This window comes from Macrobrachium rosenbergii, chromosome 53, assembly GCF_040412425.1.
Source record: "Macrobrachium rosenbergii isolate ZJJX-2024 chromosome 53, ASM4041242v1, whole genome shotgun sequence".
In the NCBI taxonomy this organism is placed as follows: Eukaryota; Metazoa; Arthropoda; class Malacostraca; order Decapoda; family Palaemonidae; genus Macrobrachium; species Macrobrachium rosenbergii.
The window spans coordinates 841,844-865,323 of record NC_089793.1 but is presented as its reverse complement, the minus strand read 5'-3'; the positions used below and the strand labels follow the sequence as shown (position 1 = coordinate 865,323).

Sequence of the window (23,480 nt, the reverse complement as noted above, 5' to 3'; positions counted from 1 at the left end):
TCTCTCTCTCTACCATTACGATGTATTTATAGTATTCAAAATAGCAGACTTGAGAGAGCTACCCCCTGGACCCCGAACTTATCTCCCTCTCTCTCTCTCTCCTCTCTCTCTCTCCTCTCTCTCTCTCCCCATTACGATGTATTTATGGTATCTCAAAACAGCAAAGACTTGAGAGATCTGCCCCCACTTGGACCCCATTCATTGCACCCTCTCTCTCTCTCTCTCTCTCTCTCTCTCTCTCTCTCTCTCTCTCTCTCTCTCTCTCTCTCTCTCATCTACAAGCTGCAGTGGCAGCAACAAGAAAGAAGCAATATATTTTTCCGTCGTGACTGCAGTGCGCCGCAATTTATCTGACGTGGAGCAGGCGAGCAAGGGAAACAGATCTGCGTGTTTTACCGCGATGTTTTTTGCGTCTGTTTAGGTCAGGTCAGGTCAGGGTCAGGTCAAGTCAAGTCAGGTCATCGCTGTCATTTGGACACAGCAAGTGTGTGTGAGTGATGCTAACGGTATCTTTATTGTTAGGTTTAGGTCTCTCTGGGAGTGTTGGTGTATTTGTGTAAAGAATGTGTTTGATTGCGTGTTTATGTGTGTGTATATATACAGTATATGTATATATATATATATATATATATATATATATATATATATATATATATATATATATATATGTATATATGTATGTATATATATATATATGTATGTTATATGTATGTATGTATATATAGTATATATATATATATATATATATATATATATATATATATATATATATATATATATATATATATATACATATATATATATAATATATACTATATATATAAAGGCATTCAAAAAACTAACTAAACCTTCACAATGCATTAAAAGAAAATTAACCAGAGTAATGATTAGGAAACAGGAGCAAACACATATACTCTCTCTCTCTCTCTCTCTCTCTCTCCCCAGTGCAAGCACAATACGGCCTCACACGCTCCAGAGAGCCACTGGAAAGACGATGATGATAAGAGCTTCCAGGAACCTGGAAAGGGGTTATTGTCAAGGCTATGGAAGGCCGATAGGGCCACTGGTTGTTGGTTGATTAGTGTGTATCCCCCGTTTCCAGAAGGGAGGAAGAAGGCACATTCCCCATTCTGAGGAGAGATTAGTCTTCTTTGGAAGTGCGTTCAATATGCTGAGTGATTTTGGAATATAAGATGGCTTCTGACCGTATTGGGTAGTATCAGTTTTAAGGTGACTTTGGGGAGTGTTGAGATGAAGTGTTGTATGTTTCACATGGTTTTCATGGTTTGCTTTTCCTTTTGTCTGTGCATGTGTTTGTGTGTGTTTATGTATGTATGCATATATATATGTGTGTGTGTATATATGTTGCCATGGTGGCGCAGTGGTAAGGTTCTCGCCTACCAGTCGAGAGTACTGGGTTTCAAATCCGACCACTAACTGGTGGCTTTGCGGATGGCACCAATGCATAAACCCGGTGGCCTGCCAACCTATCGGTCTGAAAACTCGAGAGGGTTAGTAAAAAAAAAGAAAGGACCAGCCTTCGGGCTGGGCGGTTAAATTGAGCCTAGCGACACACTGGCCATGGGCCTTAGGCAACGGGACTTCTCCCCTACTGGCTATTGGCCTAAGAAAATGAAGTTTGGATTGGCCCTATGAGCCTTGCGAGGCCCAGGAGGACTTTAACCATTTTAATATGTATGTAATTTGTATAATGCTGGTTATATTATGTTATACAGTTGTTGTATAGACAGTAACTCAAACAGATGCTGCTATAACTCTCTTAGTTGATATTCCTGAACTGTTTTACATTCGGGAAGTCATGTTGGCAGATTCAAAGTAACCAGTTTCGACGAAACTGTTTATCATGTAAACAGTAGTTTTAATTTTACATAGAAATAAACCTAATATTTTTGTTTATGTCAGATTAAATACAGTTTATGTGCTTTTGAAAGCCAACACATCACTTCAGTTCGTTATACATTTGTTCATCCAAAAGATTTGGGATTATCATACATGATATCTCTTCATATCCCATTGTTCACGAAGACGCCGATTTAATATTTGAAGCTTAATTCTCCTTTTCGTAATTCCTTTTATTATGCTGTCAGCGCCCCTGATTGAATGCCAGTGAGGCCATGTGTAATTATGAATGATATACGAGAGCATTCCTCTCCTACCTTCCTCTTTCCCCTCCCTTCCCACCCCCAGACGACTGAAGTTGAAGTTCCTTTCTGTTTTTTTTTCTCAGTTAATTTAGCCAGTCGGAGTTTTTGAAAAGACTTGGCGTGGCTGAAATAACTTGTGTGTCATGTTGCACAAGATTGGTTGATTTTAATAACGTGTGTGTGTGGGGGAGGTTGTATATTGATGTTTTAATGTGTGTTTTTATGTATGCGTTTGGTTCATTATAATTTTTTCAAAGTTTTTGTGTGTCATTTTTGTTTGCAATAGCGTAATAGGCTGCGCAAATTGTTTACGAATGCTGGGTGGCCCATGAATTTTATCTGCTGCTATATATGACAATAGTTTTGCTCTTAAATATGAGTAATAACGAAATGGCCTGAAATTATTATTATTATTATTATTATTATTATTATTATTATTATTATTATTATTATTATTATTATTATTCAGAAGATGAATCCTATTCAAGTGGAACAAGGCCACAAGGGCCTTTGACTTGAATTTTAAGCTTCTGAAGAATATGGTTTTCATTAGAAAGGAATAATTATAATTAACATTTTAATTAGTTAGAGTTAACATTTTAGTTCATTGTAATTAACATTTGAATTTGTTGGTTTTAACGTATTTGTTAATTACAGTTAACATTTAAGTTAAACATAATTGACATTTAAGTTGATTGTAATTAGCATAGTTGATTATAATAAACATTTTAGTTATAAATAACATAATTGTTAATTATAGTTAACATTATAGTTAATTATAATTAACATTTTAGTAACTGTAATTAACATTTAATTATAATCAACATTTTAGTTCATTGTAATTAACATTTCAGTTCACCGTAATTAACATTTCTGTTCATTGTAATTATCATTTCAGTTCACCGTAATTAACATTTCTGTTCATTGTAACTAACATCTGCACTCCTCATAATTAACATTTCAACTAACTATAATTACCATTTTATTTAATTAACATAAACGTTTTAGTTCGTCACAGCAGTAACCCTCCCCCCCCAACAACAACTCCCTCCTCTCCAGCCAAAGTTAATAATTAATCATTTCCCTCGTGTTCACTCTCATTTTTGGCGAATGTCAAACTCTATCAAGTAACAGGTTACGTTTTGTCAATTAACTGAGTCGTATTGTATTTCCCAACTTTGTCAAGCGCAAAATGTATGTATTCAGTGTTAGGGAATATATGAATATATTCAAGAGCATGTAACTCAGAGTTGGGGGTAATTTGAATTGACTGTTCGCATATGCAACTTTGTTGGGATTCTCTCTCTCTCTCTCTCTCTCTCTCTCTCTCTCTCTCTCTCTCTCTCTCTCTCTCATTGTTACATAGAATATTCGTGTTTGCCTTCCTTATTTAGGTGAAGGTATTCAAGGGAATACTCACTTTCTGACAGACTCGAATTTAGCTCTCTCTCTCTCTCTCTCTCTCTCTCTCTCTCTCTCTCTCTACTAAAAAATACATAGAATATTTGTAGTTTCTCTCTCTCTCTCTCTCTCTCTCTCTCTCTCTCTCTCTCTCTCTCTCTCTCTCTCTCTCTCTCTCTCTCTCTCTACTAAAGTACATAGGATATTTGTAGTTTTTCTTCCTATTTTTGTGATATAATATTCAAGGAATACTCGCTATCAGTGCATCTCACGCGGTGCACTGTAGGCATTACTTATGGTTCTTTGCAGCGTCCCTTCGGCTCCTAGCTGCAACCGCTATCGTTCCTTTTATTGTACCTCCTTTCATGTTCTCTCTCTTCCACCTTACTTTGCACCCGCTCCTGACATTTGTTTCATAGTATCCCTTTCAGCCCTGAATGACCTCATACGTCCCAGCGCTTAGCATGAATAGAATGTCACTTTAGAATCCAAGTCTCCGTAATGGAATTATTACGTATAATCTCAAATCTCCGTAATGGAATTATTACGTATAATTTCAAGTCTTGCTAATGGAATTATCAAAATCTCAGTAATGGAATTATTACGTATAATTTCGAATCTCCGTAATGGAATTATTACGTATAATTTCAAATCTCCGTAATGGAATTATTACGTATAATTCCAAATCTCCGTAATGGAATCATTACGTGTAATTTCAAATCTCCGTAATGGAATCATTACGTGTAATTTCAAATCTCTAATGGAGAAAACACAAGAATATTGAAGAGTATTGCTACTTTTCTGTGACAGGAAAAAATAAAAAACTTGAAAAATACCGGATTCATCAGAGTCTTAAAACGACGGACGAATTTAGAGAAATTACAAACCGGTCTTGGAAATAACTCTCGAGCCGAGGCGTCAGCGGGATTTATGAGACTGTAAATCCTGCTGGCAGAACGGTTTTCTGCAGTCCGTCATGACCGCGAGTTGAACGAAGCATTAAAAAGACGACTTGCGGATTGAGTGGCATTTCAATGAAGGCAGGATTGGGTCTTGATTAGTGTTGTTGTTGTGAATGGTTGTGAAATCAACACGGGTTGTCGAATAATAGGAGTTTTGTAAATGGTTGTGAAATGATCGCAGGTTGTAACATATGAGTGTTGTTGTAAATGTTTGGGAAGTCAACACAAATAATAACATATAAGTGTTGTTGTAAATAGTTGTGAAATCAACACAGGTTGTAACATAGCAAGAGTGTTGCTGTTAATGGTTGTAAAATCAACACAGGTTTTAACATAGCTAGAGTGTTGCTCTAAATAGTTGTGAAATCAACACAGGTTGTAACATAATGAGTGTTGTTGTAAATTGTTGTAAAATCAACACATGTTGTAACAATAAGAGTGTTGTAAACGGTTGTGAAATCAACACAGGTTGTAACATAGAGTGTTTCTGTAAATGGTTGTGAAATCAACACAGGTTGTAACATAGCAAGAGTGTTGCTGTAAGTGGTTGTAAAATCAACACAGGTTGTAACACAATAAGAGTGTTGTTGAAAATGGTTGTGAAATCAACACAGGTTGTAACATACTCTTGACAATTGTTTCAACACTATTCTCAGCGCTGAATGACCTCAGATGACAGCGCTTGCCTTTAGCCTAAATTTTATATTCCAATTCCAATTCCATGCTGATGACATTCCAGCAAATTATTTTCAGCACATTTCCCCAAGAAAATTTTCCATTTGGTGCCGCCATTACGTATGCATGAATCAAGTCTAGGTCATTTGTAATTATGAATAATTGGTCTGCTAAATTTCACATTTGAGGTTGAAACGCCTGTTAGGATTTTTGCGCAATAACATTCAGCTTAGCCTAGTTTTGAAAGACCTGGGGGTAATTTTAGCAAATTATTTCTTTATTGCTGAAGAAATTGGTGCTTGCAATTTTTGTTGAGACATCTGAATTTCTTAATATAGGCCCGGTGGGAAGACCTGATAATAACTTGGTTTGTCAACATCGAGGTCATTCGAATTTTCTCCTGGGGTTGGGGAGTTGGAGATGGGGGAAGGGGGATGTTTCTGTATTCATTAACGATCATTCCCAGTACCTGAGTTAATGACAGATATTCATAATCATCAAAACACAACTCATTAGGTTGTATTGTTGATACACGTCAAGTAAATTTGATTGATTTGCATGAAAGGAAATGAAGAAAATCAGTTTTTTTTTTTTTATCAAGTATAGGAGCACTTGTCAATCGAGGTTTGTCTACTATGAGTTGATGATTAAAAGTTAAATTTTCAGATAAAGTACGGATCTGACAAACAATTATAGCTAATGTGCAGAGGAGTTGGATTATTGAAATTTGACAGATGACAAACTGATCAATATTAGTCATTTTGCATAGTTCATACAGATTGTGATTAAAATCTCATAGGGCATAAAATTAACAGTATACAATAATACATTTTACAGGACAGAATTAGAAGCATGAAATGATGCCCTAGAAATGTTGTTCAGTATTGTAAAAGAAGCACAAAAATCTGTGACTTAAATCAATAATGTTTAAGGCTAATACACATATTTTCACAGTTAATGAAGTTACTGTTACAGTTAATTTCGACAAACAAGGCATCAAATTATGCAGACGTGACAAGCACTGTGAACATTAAATGAAACTTGTCATGTGATTAGGCATTAGGGTAATCGCCTTTATTCATCACGTAATGCACCAAGCTTCTGTAATCATTCCTCTCATGTATTCCAAGCCAATAACCGAAGGGTAATTCCCTTTTGTCTGCAACTAACGTAACCTTTTCACTTCTCATTGATGCAACCCTTACCAACCCTCGGGCTAGAAATTAATGATGAATCGCTTCTGCAGTTCTCCCTCTCATGAGACACAACCAGCTCTGCTGTGCAGCCAATTATGCTATGCTTTAATGGCGAGGTCTACTTACAGTGACCGTAAAATGCATACGGTGTTGTTGAATGGAGTGGAATGGAATATAGAGTTTAGGCCAAAGGCCAAGCACTGGGACCTATGAGGTCATTCAGCGCTGGAAAGGAAATTGAGAGTAGGCAGAAAGGTGTAACAGGAGGGAAACCTCGCAGCTGCACTGTAAAATAATTGTTAGGAGGAAGTGGATAGCAAGGTGGAAGAAAGATCATATGAATGGAGGTGCAGTAAAAGGAATGAAAAGGGTTGCAGCTAGGGGCCGAAGGGACGCTGCAAAGAACCTTTAGTAATGCCTACAGTGCACCCCGTGAGGGGCATATGATGTTGTGGAGTGTTGAACTTATTTAATAGCTGTTGGAATGTTGGCATGATGGGGAATATTACTTTATAAAGTCTTGAAACAGCTGTCTCGCGTGTAGGTGCGTATGCAGAGAGAGAGAGAGAGAGAGAGAGAGAGAGAGCATTTTCTTCGAAATGGAATTTGATAGTATTGAATTATTCAAAGAAAATTTTAAATTAATGTCAACATCTCAGAGGCATTACCCCACGAGAGAGAGAGAGAGTAATTTTTGAAAATGGTTATTGATAGTGTTGAATGATTTTTGAGAAAATTTTAATGTCAAATCAGAGAAGCAACAGCCTGAGAGAGAGAGAGAGAGAGAGAGAGAGAGAGAGAGCAATTTTTGGAAATGGATAGTGATAGTGTTGAATTAATTTTAGAGAATTTTCAATTGTAATATCAGAGAGAGAGAGAGAGAGAGAGAGCATTTTTTAAAATTTATTATACTAGCAGCCAACCAACTGCATTACTAACCCACCTCCCTTTCCCACGCAACAGAGACAAGGGCTGGAGCTATCCTCATTATCAGGAGCCAATAGTCAATATATGCTGATTGCATTGTCGGGTGGAATCGATGTATGGAAGGCCTCAAAGCCTGTCAATCATGTCCAGTCATTGACTGATGACTGTGACAGGTATCGGCGACGGCAAAACGCATTACGAGACGAATGTAGAAATGTTGGAGTGATCTGAAAACGTGTGTTGTCCAACTCGTGTTGTCTTTTATTTTCTCTCGATTGGAAATCGATATTCCATCGGGCGTTTTGTATACCGTCATGAAACTTGAATGGGAAACGGAATTATGGAAAAATATTCATACTTTATATTGGTCAGAAATGATAATGAGGTATTGATAAGCTATTTGAAAAGTTATGGAGTGCTTTGGAAACGCCTTCCTCACATATCCCTTGCAATACATTTGCCTTCACCCATACAAGTATGCATGCTTGTATACAATTGCCAAGTGTTCCCTCACGAGTTTGTACGTATACATGCAAGTATGCACGATTGTTTTTATGAATGTGTACACACACGCGTGTCCATCAGCACGTGAAACATCCTTTTGTCAGTTGGACGCTGGGATGAAAGGACTCAAAGCTGGTTCCTTTGTTTTAGCGACACAAGAGTTGGTGTTCGGAATGCGTTTTTAGGGCGGGGGGGAGCCTGGGCTATTGTGACCAGTGCAAGGATGCATTGCAGTGCGCTTGTTTTATTGCGTTTTGCGACCGGAAGAGAGAAAGGAAAGGGGAGGGCGGTAGTCATGTGATGACAGTAAATATTTGTTGTTCTTTGATAGCTTCATTAACCCCTTTTAAAAAGGATGTTTTGGGTGGGTAAGCAAGCACATGGATGCACAAAAATGCACCCAGAAACGTGTCATACACATGTTGGCAACTTAATGCATAAATATCTCATACATGTTGAAAACAAGTCAGCAGCCTTTGTCAGTTGCTAGATAGTCTTATGAAGCGCTGGTTAGAACTATCAATTTGTCTTTGACATGTATCCAACATGTTTGTGATTTGTGTGCAGTAAGTATCCAACATGTTTGATATGTTTTGCTGTTGTGTGAACGTACCCTAAGCTGGCATGTGTATGCACACAAGTATATACCTTGGGGTACTCCCACACTACAGCAGAGCATGTCATAAACATATTGGCAAGTTATTGCATACATATCACAAACAGGTTGGAAACACGTTGGGGACTATACGTGGAGAACAAACCTTTGACGGATGCTGGGTAATTGTACGAAGCACTGGTTAGAACTACCAGTATGTCGTTGACATGTATTCAACATGTTTGTGATGTGTGTGCAATAAGTATCTAACATGTGTTTGGTATGTTTGACTGTAATGCGGACACACCTTAAGTAAATGTATACACATGCAAGTATGTACTTTAGAGTGCATACACACTACAGCAAAACGTCATCAACACATGTCAGCAAGTTATTGCATACATATCACAAACATGTTGTAAACAAGTTGGCAACTAAGTGCAGAACGAAACCTTCAGCAAGTGCTGGATAATCTTGTTAAGCACGGTTAGAACTACCAGTAAGTCGTTGACTTGTATTCAACATGTTTGTGATGTGTGTGCAACAAGTATCCAACATGTGCATGACATGTTTTACTGTATGCTAAAATTCCTTTTGAGTACAAAGCTACTTTCCCGCTTGTATTTTACTGTGATGCATAAATTGTTCAGTATCAACGTAAAAACAAAAGTTTATAAAGAGACTCACATTAATTTTACTCCCACTGCCATCATATCTTTGATGGAGTCCACACCCGTTGATCAACCGTTGTACACTTGTTTATGCCATTAAAATGATTAATTAGTCAGCACAGACCATGCGTGCCATTAAAAACTGTTCATTAATGGATGTCAGGCATTTGTCCAGTTGCAAAATAAACTGTATCGTCGCAACCAGTCGGAAGAATTGTTTTTTTTATCATCAAAATACGAAATACTATTATACTGACACAGCCTCGTGCGCTCTTCATTACCTTAGTTAGGATTTGAATATGATTCGGCTTGTTTAAGAGCGTAAATGTTTTGATCACGTTGTCTGGGGGATAAACGTTTGTAGATCAAGCTCTTTGTTTTCCATCATCATAAAATATAATGAATGTGGAAGCGTATTACATTTTTATTTCGTTTTGCAGTTGGATAAAGTAGTGTTATCGGAATTAGGACAGTTTTTTTGGTATTTTTATTTACTTATGATTAGTAATTATATTTACAGTAGTTTGTTGTTATCATATTCTTTAAAATGATGTGACTGTATGCGCGCGCGCGTGCGTGTGCGTGCGTGTTTGTGGGTAAATCAATATCATCAGGAAATCCCTTACAAATAAAAAAAAAAAATGTGTGCTGGAAAATATTAGAAATTTAGGAGTAAATTTTGGCAGAGTGTGTGTGTGTAAATAACGGTCATAAAAAAATGCCTTGAAAAAAATAAACGTGCAAGAAGTGAAACAAATTTGAGAATAAATCTCAGCTGTTATCGAGGTGCAAGGCCGAAAAATCTTGGTTTTCGAATGCTGCTTAGAATGAAGCCAATACATTTTCTTCCGTTCCCGATCTTTCAGAATCTCAGTCAGGAAAATCGAGATGTAAAATCAATTGGTTAGTTCTTTGAATTTTTAATATTAAGGAAAATTTAGTTATTTGAATTTTTAATAATAAAGAGAATTTAGTTTTTTGAATTTTAACATTAAATAAAATATTTAAATTTTCAGTATTAAAGAGAATTTAGTTTTTTGAATTTTTAATATTAAAGAAAATTTAGTTATTTAAATTTTCGATATTAAAGAGAATTTAGTTATTCGAATTTTTCATATTAAGAAAATTTTATGTAAATTTTCGATAAAGAGAATTTAGTTATTTGAATTTTTAATATTAAAGAAAATTCAGTTATTCAAATTTTTTATGTTAAATAAATTCAGTTATCTGAATTTGTAACATTAAAAAAAATTTAGATATTTAATTTTCTAACATTAAACAATATTCAATTATTTAAATTTGTAAAATTAGAGAAAATTTTATAACTGAAAAAGTGAGATTATCCAGTGTCTTGCCAGAGTGCTTATATTCAGTAGCAATTTTATTATTATTATTATTATTATTATTATTATTATTATTATTATTATTGTATAAGTGATTCAAAGTGTTTTATGAAAAGCATGTTATTATTCTATCTCAAAGCACCCGGTAATACAACTGCCACCATATTCGTATTGCAAATTGAAAATTAGCGAGCGAAAGAGATTATCCGTTAATTGCAGCGCCCATTTGGCAAAACTAGAAAAGATAAAGGGATATCGGAGAATTAGATTTGTAGAATTACAATACACGATGACGGATTGCATTAATTACCCATTTCACGCGGAAATCAACGTGAACTGACAGCGTGATTTATGAGATTGCAAATCCCACGCGCTTGAAAGCGCTTGTCGAAAGTCCTGTTCGCTATTTTCGATAAATAATGGCTTATAGGGGGGCGATGCAGTGACTCTCTCTCTCTCTCTTTGGTATCTCATAGTCGATAAATAGCTACTCAAAATTCTTGTGGCATGAGAGAGAGAGAGAGAGAGAGAGAGAGAGAGAGAGATGCATAAGAAGTGTTATTTTTGTTCTGAGGTGGCATTAAAAAAAAAAGTGTCACTGCCTTGATAATCCCTCATATACTATGTTTTGAAAAGTGAATTATTAATTTTTGGGGGGTTAAGCGAGTACCATAAACTTGAAGTTGAAAAATATTTCATTTTTTCGTTAAGCATTCTTGTATCTTAATATGATTATGGCTGTCGTATCGGTATTTATTAATGGTTTGTTCTCAATGGTTTGTTCTTGTCCTCTAAACACTCCATTATTCTTATATAGTTGTATTTGTATTCATTAATGTTTTCTTCTCTATAAGGCTGACGTAAAATTTTAATTCCTGTTAAAAAAATCGTAAAGGCAAAACAAATCCTTTTTTCATTAGGAATGTGATTCACCATTTATCAATAAATCCTATGAATAAGTAACAGAGAACCGCAATATTTTCTCGTCTATTTCTAGAATTTTGTCGCCTACGAATAACAGAAGTTTCCAATTAACCTGGCGTGAGGAGTCAATAAATTATAAGAGGGTATAGTTGAAGTCTCAATCAAGTGTTAATGAAAAGGTTTTATTACTGTTGTTGACACACTTTCCTGTCAATGTTAGGCGTTCGACACTCCTGTCTTTCTTCTTCCTTTCTTTCTTTCTTTCTTTAAATCTTCATCTGAAAACCATTATGGGTACAGTCAACAGTCAGTAATAGACCCAAGAGGGCATTCCTAACGGTTTTTTCAAGCATCCCTTCTCTCCATAGCTGCACTGACATCTTAGCCTTCTTTTATCTCCATTCCCACTTCCTCCTTCAACCTTGCTGTCCAACTTCTCTATATTTTAATTATTGGTGCAGTTGTAAGGTTTAATGAAGATACAATTAAATTAATATCACTTGAGTTCTCATAAATTGGGGACGTTTGTTAAATTAATATTACGTGAGTTCTCATTGTAAACTGGGGACGTTTTCTATGTAATATATGAAACAGAAAATGGATTTGTTTATTTTCGTTAGCTGACTAAAGATGACAACGCTTCTTCTTCCAGTTTTGTGTCTTGTCAGTGACAATATCTATTTGTACTTTCACTCATATATTAACTGTTATTAAAGAAATATATCGATTGGTAAATATGCTTGAATTCATTGGTAAAATTTTACTTCAAACTAGTATCACATTTTGAAATTGAAAATATCATTTTTCTTAAGTTTTAGTGAATTGCTCTACTTTCACTCAAATATTTACTTTCATTAAAGAAAATGCCCGTTTTTCTGTTTTAATGTGTGTGCGTTTGATGTTCCTTTCGTTCGGAAATGGCTTAACCAACAGCACTTAACCTTAACCCAACCAAGGGTGCGTGGCCCTCACACTAGTGCATTTTAATCTATTTATTAATTTACTAATTTATTTTCTTTCTTTTTAATGAGTGAGATCTCTTTTCTCTGTATTTCCCTTTTACATTCTCTTACTTCCTAATGAGCACCATATTCTTTGAAAGCTGGAATTTCAAGTCGGTGGCCCCTGTAAGCTTGTTCCATATGAATAGGGTTCGCGTTGTTGTTGTTGCGCTGCTTATGTTGTTATAATGTCACCAACTTTGTTTCCAATTTGCTGAAGACAGTAGAATATGCATTTATTTTTTGAGGAAAGCCTTCTGAAAGCAATGTCACATCCATAACCTAACATGAATCCTTTTGAATATTTCAGATGTGGTGACATCCAGCATTCATCATTTGTGGATTATAAAGAAGATTTGTTCAAGTATCAAGTATATTTCTTAACAGAGGTCCTTGATATATAGTCTTAGTATGGGTGCAAGTGGTATTAAGGTAAGATTATTGATCATTTTAAAATTTAGCATTATGTTCAGGTGAATAAGTAGCCTACATATTGGATTTGAAAAATTTAGATCTTAATTTTAATTTTTAATCATCAAACCAATCATTTGTATAGAATTTTAACTGCTAGGGGTAAAAGATGGGTTAATGAATTTCAATAATCAGAGTATCTTTGTTGATATGATATTAAATTAAGCATTATCCAGGTTAGAGTAACTTTGATAGTATCAAAATAATATACTCTAGATTTTGAAACGTTTACATGCAGATCATATGATACTAAGGTAGCTTCAATGCTCAAACAGAGTTTTTCGTTTCCTGAATAAGCCTGAACATTCTCCAGTCCTGATATTTCACAGAATTGTGACCATTCCCTGGTATCCTCCACTAATGACACGTTATCAGTTCCTTCCACTGTCATGCCATCTACATTTCTTGAGCACATTCACACAACACACTGATGCTCATTTTTTATGAGAGGGGCAAATAAGCAATCATTTTTGTCTTTTGCCATTTTCTCAAAACTTACTTCTTTTTTTTTTAAAGTAAAGGACCATACCTCGAAGAAGGCTGCATCAAATTCAATTAAATTTTCACAGCATACAGTATAGTATAACTGTACATCTTTAATTTATGGCAAGGAAAAGTTTTTGGAGTGCAAATTTTTTTTTTGTATATTTATGAAAATTTCATTTTTTTTTTAACTGCAAAATTTATAAACTTGGAAGTCGAGTTTTTGAAGTTCCAAAGAAACAAGATCTGAGTGGGTGTGGTAATTGGAGGGGAAGCACTTTGTCACCTGTAGCCTTGAAAATTTTCAGTAGAGTATTGTTGAGTAGGTTGGAGTCATTGGTTGATTGTATTCTTAGGAATTAACAGGCCGGTTTTAGAAAGGGGCTGGGTTGCAGTGATCAGATCTTCATAGTTAGGCATTTAATGCACCAGGCTACTGAAACGAAGAACTACGTTGAGTCTTTGTTTTGTTGATTTTGAAAAGGCCTTTGATAGTATTTCGAGACGGACTATGGGAAAAATCATGAGGCATTTTGGAATGCTGGAAAAGTTTGTGAGGGTTATTATGAACATGTGTGAGGGCACATCTTGTAAAGTGATGGTTGATGGGTGTTTGAGTGATCCATTTGAAGTTAAGTCTGGTGTGATTCAGGATGCAGGTATACCCAGGGGAGAAAATGGGAAACTTCTTGACTTAGATTACGCTGATGATATAGTTTTGATCTGCAAGGGACCAGAAAAGATGCAGAGAGTGTTGAATTGTCTAGTCAGTGAAGGTCAAAAGGCTGGTTTAGTTATTAATAGTGGAAAAACTGAAATCATGAATATGAAAATGGAAAATGTGCAGGATTGTCTAATTGAGGGCATAGTTGTAAAGCAAGTGGATAAGTTTAGATATTTAGGTAATTATTTAAATAAGGATGGTTCTCTGAGCACAGAATTTATGGAAAGATGAAAAAAGGCTCATCAGGCAATGAGAATGCTTAAAAATATTTGGAATAATAGCAGTTTTTCTGTGCATACAAAATTCAAAATTTATAATACAAAAATGGGAAAAGTATATAATGGTTAGGAGTATTTTGATTTATGGGCATGAGTCATGGTACAGTACAGTGACTTCAGATAACAAATTCTTAGCATTTGAAAATAAAGTGCTCAGAAGAGTATTAGGAATTAATTGAGGGATATGATATCAAATAACAGAATTAGAGTGGTAGCAATTAAGTCTATTTGGTTGCAAAAGAGTTGTATGGGAGATTAGATTGTTTCCTAAGACACATTCCCTAAGGACGTATTGTGAGAATCTTTAACATTTTCAGTCTATCTAAATTAGACTTAAAAAAGTATATTTAAATACCGTATAACAAAGTTGTTAAATCGAAGTACAAACACTTGCCCTACTTCGTAAGAGTTAGAATTTTGTACTGGGTAGTCACTTGATAGTGCTAATGATGATGATGAAAATAATATTGTTGACTTAAGCACCTTTGACTGTATTCCTTTTCTTGGGCTGCAATAACTTTTAACTGTATTTTAGTTATGATGAATGGTTTAAAATACCCATAGACAACTACCCCTCTGAATAATGACCCCCAAGGACTGTTACTCTGAACAGTTGCCCCCTTAGACTCCCCTGGACTCCTGCTGTGGAACAGAAGTCCCAGGAATCTCCCCTCCTGTGACAGTAATCCCTTGTCCCCCTTCCTCCCCTCTCATCTAATTTAAAAAAGAAATATTGCAGTGTGAATCCACCCGACATGTCGGTCTAATGCTAGACTTGCAATCCATTCAGTAACTTGTCAACTTATAAAAGAAATTGCCAGTTTTTATGAAAAATTGGCACATTTTCTTGACCGACTTTCCTTTTGTTTTCCAAAATACGTCTCACACACACACCGCAATGTCTTAACGTTTTAACTTTTAGCAAGTTACCGTTTCCCCATCTTGTGTGCAGTCAGGCTATGGACTAGGAAATTTGGACATAGTTTCTCAGTTTCATAAATGGCCAAATTTGACCTCACAAAACATTTCAGTTCTGCAGTCTAGTTCATCAGTACTTGGTACTTTAGAATGTGAGAAAAGTCCAGTCATGGTTTGTGGATCCCTCTTATTTGTAAACAAACCCAGTGGTAAATATAGCTCTTGCTTTATTTGTTTATGTTTTTAACAGTGTTTTGTATATTCGGTAATTATTTTTTACCATTATGGATATATTCTGAGCTTGAAATCTAATCGTAATAATATAGTCCAGTAATATTTCAAGTAGGCTTACTCATCTTGTCCTGGAAAATTAAAACTCTGTGCTTAAAAGTAAAGGTGGGTTCACACTGCAATTATTTCCCTGAGTTTTCTAGTATTTGCTGCAAAGTCTTAAGTGCTAGCACTAGACCGGCATGTCAGACTTTTAAACCTGAGTAGAGTTTTTCTAGAATTAATGAGTACTTGAAGTTTTCTTGGATTATATTATCAACATTGACATATTTCAAGGTAGGAGTACATACACAATGGCAAAACATGTTTCAAGAAATTACAGAACATCGTTAAGACACATTCAAATGTAATTCAGGGACTAAATTCATCACTGGGTTTGTCAACAAATAAGAGAGAATCCACTGAGCCAAGAGTCTTGCAGTTGAGAGCACAAGGAAAGAACGTACTGAACCACAGAACTGTAAATGATTCTCTTGAGGTTAAAAGCAACCACTTATGAAATATGGGGAATCTTTATCCTTGTTTTCCTGTCCATATTTTCGAGACGGGGAAAGAGAACACTGCTGAAAGTTAGCCTAAGGTTGATGTGTGAGTAGGAATATTTTGCAAAACCAAAGAAAAATTGCCAAGAAAAACTACCATGTTTCTTAAAAATTGTGAAGTGTGAACCACTTTCATGAAGCCTGATGTGTCATTCAAATGCTAGTGCTTACTATTCCCTTAAAAGCTTTCCATCTCATGGGAAGCAGTTCCATTCTTAGAAAAAAAAAATATCTGCAAGGGGTACGGTATATTGTTCGTGTTGCCATCTCTGTGCTATGCTGAGGCTGTGTTTGTATGTAAAACACATTGTCAAATTCATAATTGTGTTTGTATGTAAAACACATTCAGTGAGATTCATAATTAGATTGACCAATGACTAAATTTGAACATTACATGAACAAATTTGGAAAAAAGCTAAAGTCCTGTATGTAGAATATGTGAATCTTTTAAATTATTAGTTTCTTACTTGTCTCTTTTGCTTGCTGCCTCACATGTTGATGTCTTTGGGACTAACTGTCATTGGGAATAATTGTCAAAACACTATGGTTATTTGTCTTAAAAGGCAACATATTAATTATAAACAAATCAATTCCATTCTTTAAACTTGAGTCAAGTCCATGTAGAGACTGTCTTGGTTTCTCTTTAAATGATTTAATCCAAGTTTGGTAACCGCAAAAAATACAAATCTGTGTTCCAGTATCTGTGCATACTGAATTATAGCTGAGAAAATCAAATAAACTTGACATTTAATCATACAGATAGAAGGAATACTTGTAAAATTAATGGGTTAGGCAGTTTCCATTCCTATAAGGCTGAATGATGATGGTTTATGTCAAATTACAAGGAGTAAGAGAAATAATATTTAAATTGAAAACATTTTATTAAAAAAAATTAAGATTCCCATCACCTCACATACACACTATGGGAGAATCCACAGATTTCTGACAAAAGCAGCATACAGTAACAATGTAATGAAAATAAAACATACACTGGGCTTTGACTTAAGCAATAGCAAAGGAAAATGAGACGTAAGCACCTCAAGCTTTGTCGAGAGGGAATAATAACTAAGCATATTACAAGCGCATATGTTGAGAGTGTGCAATGTTTTTTCACAAGGAAAGTATTATTTTTAGGTTATAAATGAAATGACGTACTGTACATCGAAATTCTCTAGATCATTCAAATTGCAAAATCTTTATTCTTGAACCTGTTCATGTCAAAGAGATAGCTTGAGGGGTTTAATTTTCCGAGCACCATTTTTGTAGGAATGACATGTAAGCATATATAGTATCATACCCAGGATATAAAAAAGATGAATTACTTAACATGCTTGAAATTAGCAACAGCTTAAGTAAAACTCAATGTCACCACAGTCAAAATAATTCATATATAAAAAACCCATTCACACCATTGGCAATCATGTCCACATTCAACACTATGGAAGAAGGCTTGGAGGATAATGTAATATACTATATATATATATATGTACGTATATATATATTTATATGTTCACCAGAAAAATTTGTCTTAAAATCTAGTTTATCACTCATTAAATTTTCAAACAATGAGTCAAATACTGATAGACCATAACTGACAGCTTCAGAAACAAATAGGAAATTCCGCTAGTGAGAAGATACACATAAGCCACAAGTTTAGGATGAAGATGTGTGGCAGGATAGTAATCACTTAAATATTTCAACAATTTGGCTTTTTAAAATTTGAGTATTGATTTTCAATACATAATGCTGTTACCTTTAATCAGTAGTAACAGTACCCATATTCTCAATGATTCTACAATTTATCAGGACAAGGTTAATATTCTATTTTTGCATTTCCAAATTTCCATGATAAATTTGATTCCGTTTTCTTTAAAACCTCTCAGTTTCATCACAATACAATCTTCCATGGTACATTTCAGTTCTGTAATTTATTCAAGTCTGAAAATACAACTCTTAGGATAAGAGAAAAACATCTACAAAATACAACAGACACAAATAAATTCACTTAATTATTTACACATCTGCACACCTTATCATCACCACCCTATCAGAATGCATTTCGTGATAAATTAAGTAAAAAATCAGGGAAACCAGCTCCTGATTTTAAACTGGACTTGCACACCAGGCATAGGTTTCTTTGTGCAGCTTTTTTTTTTTTTACTGACAAAAACAGTAGCCTCGCACTCAGGAAAATTACAATTTGTATCGGGTAAAAATCCACATGTACTAAGTGGTCACCTCAAGCCTTTTAAAAAAAATACACTTTACACCAAAATAATTAGGCACATAAGTTACTGTATTTCATAATGGAATGAAAACGAGACTAGGGTCAAGGAAGAAAAGAATGAACGAACTGACCCTTGATGGAATGTTTACATTTCATAGAGTGAGAATACACACAGCAAAATAGTAGGAACTGCCTCATGTTTCTCCTCCGTACAAAACAGAACAAGAGAAAGAGAAAAACAAAATAATAATTTCCAGCACCATCTCAAAGTATTTTGCTTACACACTACGCTGTTAATCAAAACTTTATTTGACCCTGTTACCTCCTATATAATAGATTATGTGATAGCTCTCCCTTGGCACATAAGGATCTTAACAGCTACCTTTAGACACCATTTATATATAATTTTCATAGGTATTTAAAATGCATCAGCTTCCTTCAACTTACTTTTATGAAAACTAATGAAACAAAATCAATATAGCCTTAATGTTATTGTTACCAATGACCCTAGAACCTTATTTAAAAGTTGTGAGCCATGAGCAAAAGGGTAAAGTTCAAATCATAACTACACAGTGAAGATTAAGTACAGGCTATAATAGGAAAAGCTCTCTGTTTTGAAGAAATTCTGAAAATCAGTAACGCTAAGTAATCACATAGTTTACCAAACAGTACAAATTATAGCAGATATGAGATTTGACAAATAAGAACGCAAATGTCTTCGAAGAGAGACAGTTAAAACTTACACTCGAGCAAGATTTTGTAAAATGTACTACTAAGCCACTCCTTGTCACCTCATCAAAATGAACTGTCATTGGTACCAACTTGCACAAAAGGTGTAAAATTTAGTAATTTCTGAGCAAGATTTTGATATTTATGCAAGCCTATCCTTGTCACCTCAATGCAAAATCCACGTGGATAAAAGCAATAACTGCATACTGCTCTTTCTGTAGCCATGCTGTGCACTGATTTCGTCAAAAAAGTCCCATGGTGAATGGGCAGACCAGAGAAAGAATAGAACTTTTAACACTTGCTCTTGAGTAGCTTTTGTCAAAAAAGAATCATTGTTACCTGTAAGACTTCTGAGTAGCTTTTGTCAAAAAAGAATCATTGTTACCTGTAAGACTTATTATTAATTACCAAAAAACAGAAAAGATTATTCCGATGTCACCACCAGTTTGTCAAATTTTGAAAATGCTTCCCTTTTAATTTAATTCAGATTTTGATATGCTTCCCATTTTAATTAATTTATAAATGAGAAAGTAAACTAGCGACCTGCACTTTTAAAAGCATTTGTGCAGCTATCACAGTTATACACTATGTTGGTACTGCAGTAGTAGTATAGCTTCTTGAATAATTGGTCTAAGGTACACATTCAAGAGGAAATATGCATCAGCTGCAAAGCAATAATGCTTTCATACCCACGCACTATGTGCAAAACTTAGTACAGAGCTTATATAACACTACATATTGAAGCTACAGAGGAGGAGGAATTACCCTTCTCTATTTTTCTCTTGTGGAGACGAAAGTCTTAGGAAAAATATATCCTTTTATGATTTGAAACAGTATCTTTATTGCAATGAGAAAAAATATATTTATAGAATAAAATTTTTAAAACATTCCTCTTATCCTTTACAAGTAATGGGAAGCCTTTCCTATATCAGTACAGTTGCCAGCGACAACTGGGATTAAAGAACGCCCTCTACACCAGGTGTCGTTTATTTTTTTGATAAAAAGAAAGCAAAACCTTCTGGCAATTTTTTTTTCATTTTGTTTTTCTATTAGAAGGCACTGGTTTGCAACACCTGGGAAAATACAGGAAGATACATTTCTGGAAGTTACAAGGTAATCAGATTATTTACACTAAATACATTTTCAATTTATTCAGATTAATGTTCAGATTTTATCTCAAATATTTTGTCGATTTGATACTTATTCTACAAGTTTAAACTGTAGTAACACACTCAATTCTTAAATAAAACATTATTCAGATACAAACTTGGATATAAAACTTGTTTACGCTTAGTACCAAACCTCTGAACCGAGATACTTGTTCTCACTCTGCACGTGTTCTCCATTTATATATTAAATTACCCACATTAAGTACAATTGCATGGTTACTATCCACTATCATGTGGTAAAGCAACACACTGATTCACAACCCAAATCTAATTAAATTTTCCAAATTTAACGTAAACTCGTCTTCGTGTAAGGGACCATAACACAATTCCTTAAGCAGTCAGTCTTGCAGCTTATTCTTTACTGTGGTCTGGGACCCTGACACTAAACTCTGTATGCAGTATATTCACTGTCTTTTACAGTGTTCACTAGCACAGTTTACACTCCATATATTGTCAGTTTATAATATATACTCATTCCACTATCAATATGACCTTCACTTAGTTTGCTTGCCATTTGAATGATCCTTTCATAACCCACTGTTGGCTTGCTGCCCCATCACATGGTTTCAAGACAGGTAGTGTAACATCTCTTGCGTCAGGCTTTTGTAGACAACGTCCAGAATTCACGTGCCTAATGGAACCATCCTGTAACATAAAATTAATTACTGATTGTTACTGTATTGATATTTTAAAATCAAGTAGCAAGAAAATGTTATAAGAATTTGATTTATATAGTCTTTATTTGCAGGTGTTTACTTCAAGATCTACCAAGTAATTTACCATAATCATCAAACAGAATTCAACAAAGCTTGAGCAAAGAGCAAAAATTTCGTAGGCAGATTATCCAAAAGCTGACTGCAGCGCATGAATACTTTGCAGTACCATACATGAATGATACTTTGCAGTACATCAGTATTATAATGCTGCATGCGTCATCTGCTGTGAGTAAAGTATGTAGGTAAATCAACCATAGTGATTCAGTTCACTTCTGTGAAGCTGTAAGAGATTTCTTAGAAAACGCAAGTGCAGAGGTTCTTCAAATACATATAGCTGTTGCTGATGTTGCTATGAAGAACTTGACAAAAAAGCCCAAGTTTACAAAAAAAAAAAAAAAAAGCATGTTAGCCACATGATCTAGCACTAATAAGAGTTAATTAGAGCAACATCAGCAACAGCTGTTAAGAACTTGACAAAAAAGCCAAAGTTTACAAAAAAACAAAGAACTTGACAAAAAAGCCAAAGTTTACAAAAAAACAAAAAAAGCATGCTAGCCACATGATCTAGCAATAATAGAAGTCAATTAGATCTTGTGGCATCTAACTTCTATTCAGGATGATGAAGTACTTGAGAGGAGCAGCAGCAAATTTTGACACTATGTGAACAAAATCCAAATCTGACCTTCTGAAATTCACATAACCACTACTGTAGTGCCTTGCCCCCAACAGAGAATGAAGTACTCCAGATTCAGTTTGAAGTCTTTTGCCATCAGATGAGCACCTAACTTCATGAACAAACAGCCTTCTGTTTATTTTGAAATAGTATGATGGACAAATACTTTTCTGCTTACTTTACAAATACACAAAAGCAGCACAGACTCATACTGTTGTGTTCAGTAGTTCCTACTGCAGGTCTTATACCAGCAGATAATACTTGATGAACAGAACTACAGTTTCCACTGCAGCTGGTATAATACTTGATGAACAGAACTACAGTTTCCACTGCAATGCCAGGCCAAGATGCAGTCGCTATACTGAGAATTTCCTGCTCCCAAAATGACGAAGTCCTGCTCCCAAAAATGACTAAGATCTGGTGTCAGCCAAGAATTTTAAACAAATGCAGGCAGTAACACCACTACTAAGAATGATAAATACATTGCGGTTGTGGTTGAATATTTGCAAGAAAAATCAGTTTCATTTATTCAGTTTTGATCACAAACCCTGAAAACAGCAGCAAATCAAGTAAATAATGCATCAGTTTGCACAACTAACAATCTTGGGCCAACAAGGATCATCACTGAGCCAGCAGAAAATGAAGTTTGCTAAAATACTGAAAAACAGCAGCAGCTTCATTTTGGACAACCATCAAAGATCCTCAAGGTTTAGAGCTTCATTTTAGACAACAGTCAAAAGAACCTCAAGGTTTAGAAGTCAACAACAGTCAAAAGATCCTCAATTAGAAGTTGACCTTGAAGGTAAACATTTCAGATGAATCACTTACAATGGTGGAATGCCCAAAAGCAGCAGTAGCTTTTGGACAAAGGTGGACAAACTCAAGCCCTTGAAACAGCTTAGAAGCTGCAGCAGGTCAATTTAATTTTATTGGATCAGATACACATCACAGCACTTATCAAACAAATGAATTTAGGAAAAAATTTCAGCCATTTTGTACAGTGGTAAAGTGGAAATGCCTACCCAAGAAGCAATATTCCAATGCTAAGAAAATTCAGATACTGTGCCTGCTGAGAAGTATATGATAACTGAACTTGACTTCACCTAACATTGTTGAAATGATCAAGAACAGATATAACATGTTATCAAGCTTAACAGCACAGCAGCAGCATACATCATCCAGTAGACATAAACTGCACAGCTGAGAAAAGCACTGTAGCTTCAAGAACTCAGTAGATAATCCCTGCCAAACTAAGAAATGATATGTCCATACAATGTGCCAGCTGAAACTTCATGAACTAACACATTCAGTTGTACACTGCAAAAAGAAATGTCCACATTAGACAAGCCTACTTGTATAGAAGCAAGCAGATGCCATGCCATGTTGAGAAATCTTTGCCATGCTGAGAAAATCCACTAACGGTATTAATGACAAGCCTGGTACAAGGGTAAGCCTTACAGGAATACTTTATGAAAAAACTTCTGCCCCTGCAGCCATTTTGTACATGAGAGATGCCCATACACAAAGCAATGTTTTCCATACTGAAAGAAGTATTAATTGAACAGGCTTCAGCTCCCACAGTTTTAAAATCATCATGAACAGCTGTGACGCATTCAAACAAGCTTAAACAATGGAAAATAGTATAGCAGCAGGACAGTCCACTGTATGTGATCTGCACAGCTGATAAAAATTCAGTCCACTGTATGTGATCTGCACAGCTGATAAAAATATTGAGATTCAAATGCTGTAAAACCCAAGAACAGCTGCAGCCTGAAGTTGAAGACAACAGAAGCAACATAATCTAATGCTGTATAATACAGCATTCTTAAAACAGGTCTTGTGGCAGAAATACTGTGCCACCACTGCACTGAATACCAAAACAGAGTGCACAATAA

General features: G+C 35.2%; 1 protein-coding gene and 1 long non-coding RNA gene across 12 annotated transcripts in view; one reads left to right on the top strand and one right to left on the bottom strand.

The window, feature by feature from the left end:
* LOC136834194 (uncharacterized) overlaps positions 1 to 21,766 on the top strand; it is a 29,519-nt gene extending 7,753 nt beyond the window's left edge. For both annotated transcript variants that reach the window (XR_010851675.1, XR_010851674.1), the window contains exons 2-3: positions 12,675 to 12,796; positions 20,945 to 21,766. This is a non-coding gene — a long non-coding RNA (uncharacterized lncRNA). The remainder of the gene's footprint in view (positions 1 to 12,674; positions 12,797 to 20,944) is intronic.
* The window catches only part of Pgant5 (polypeptide N-acetylgalactosaminyltransferase 5), a 665,995-nt gene continuing 659,448 nt past the window's right edge, over positions 16,934 to 23,480 (bottom strand). For 8 of the 10 annotated variants that reach the window (XM_067096459.1, XM_067096457.1, XM_067096462.1 and 5 more), the window contains one exon: positions 16,934 to 20,841. In XM_067096459.1, the coding sequence (XP_066952560.1) occupies positions 20,695 to 20,841 (147 nt within the window). In that variant the 3' untranslated portion in view covers positions 16,934 to 20,694. The remainder of the gene's footprint in view (positions 20,842 to 23,480) is intronic. The other 2 variants (XR_010851672.1, XR_010851673.1) reach the window with 1 other exon arrangement.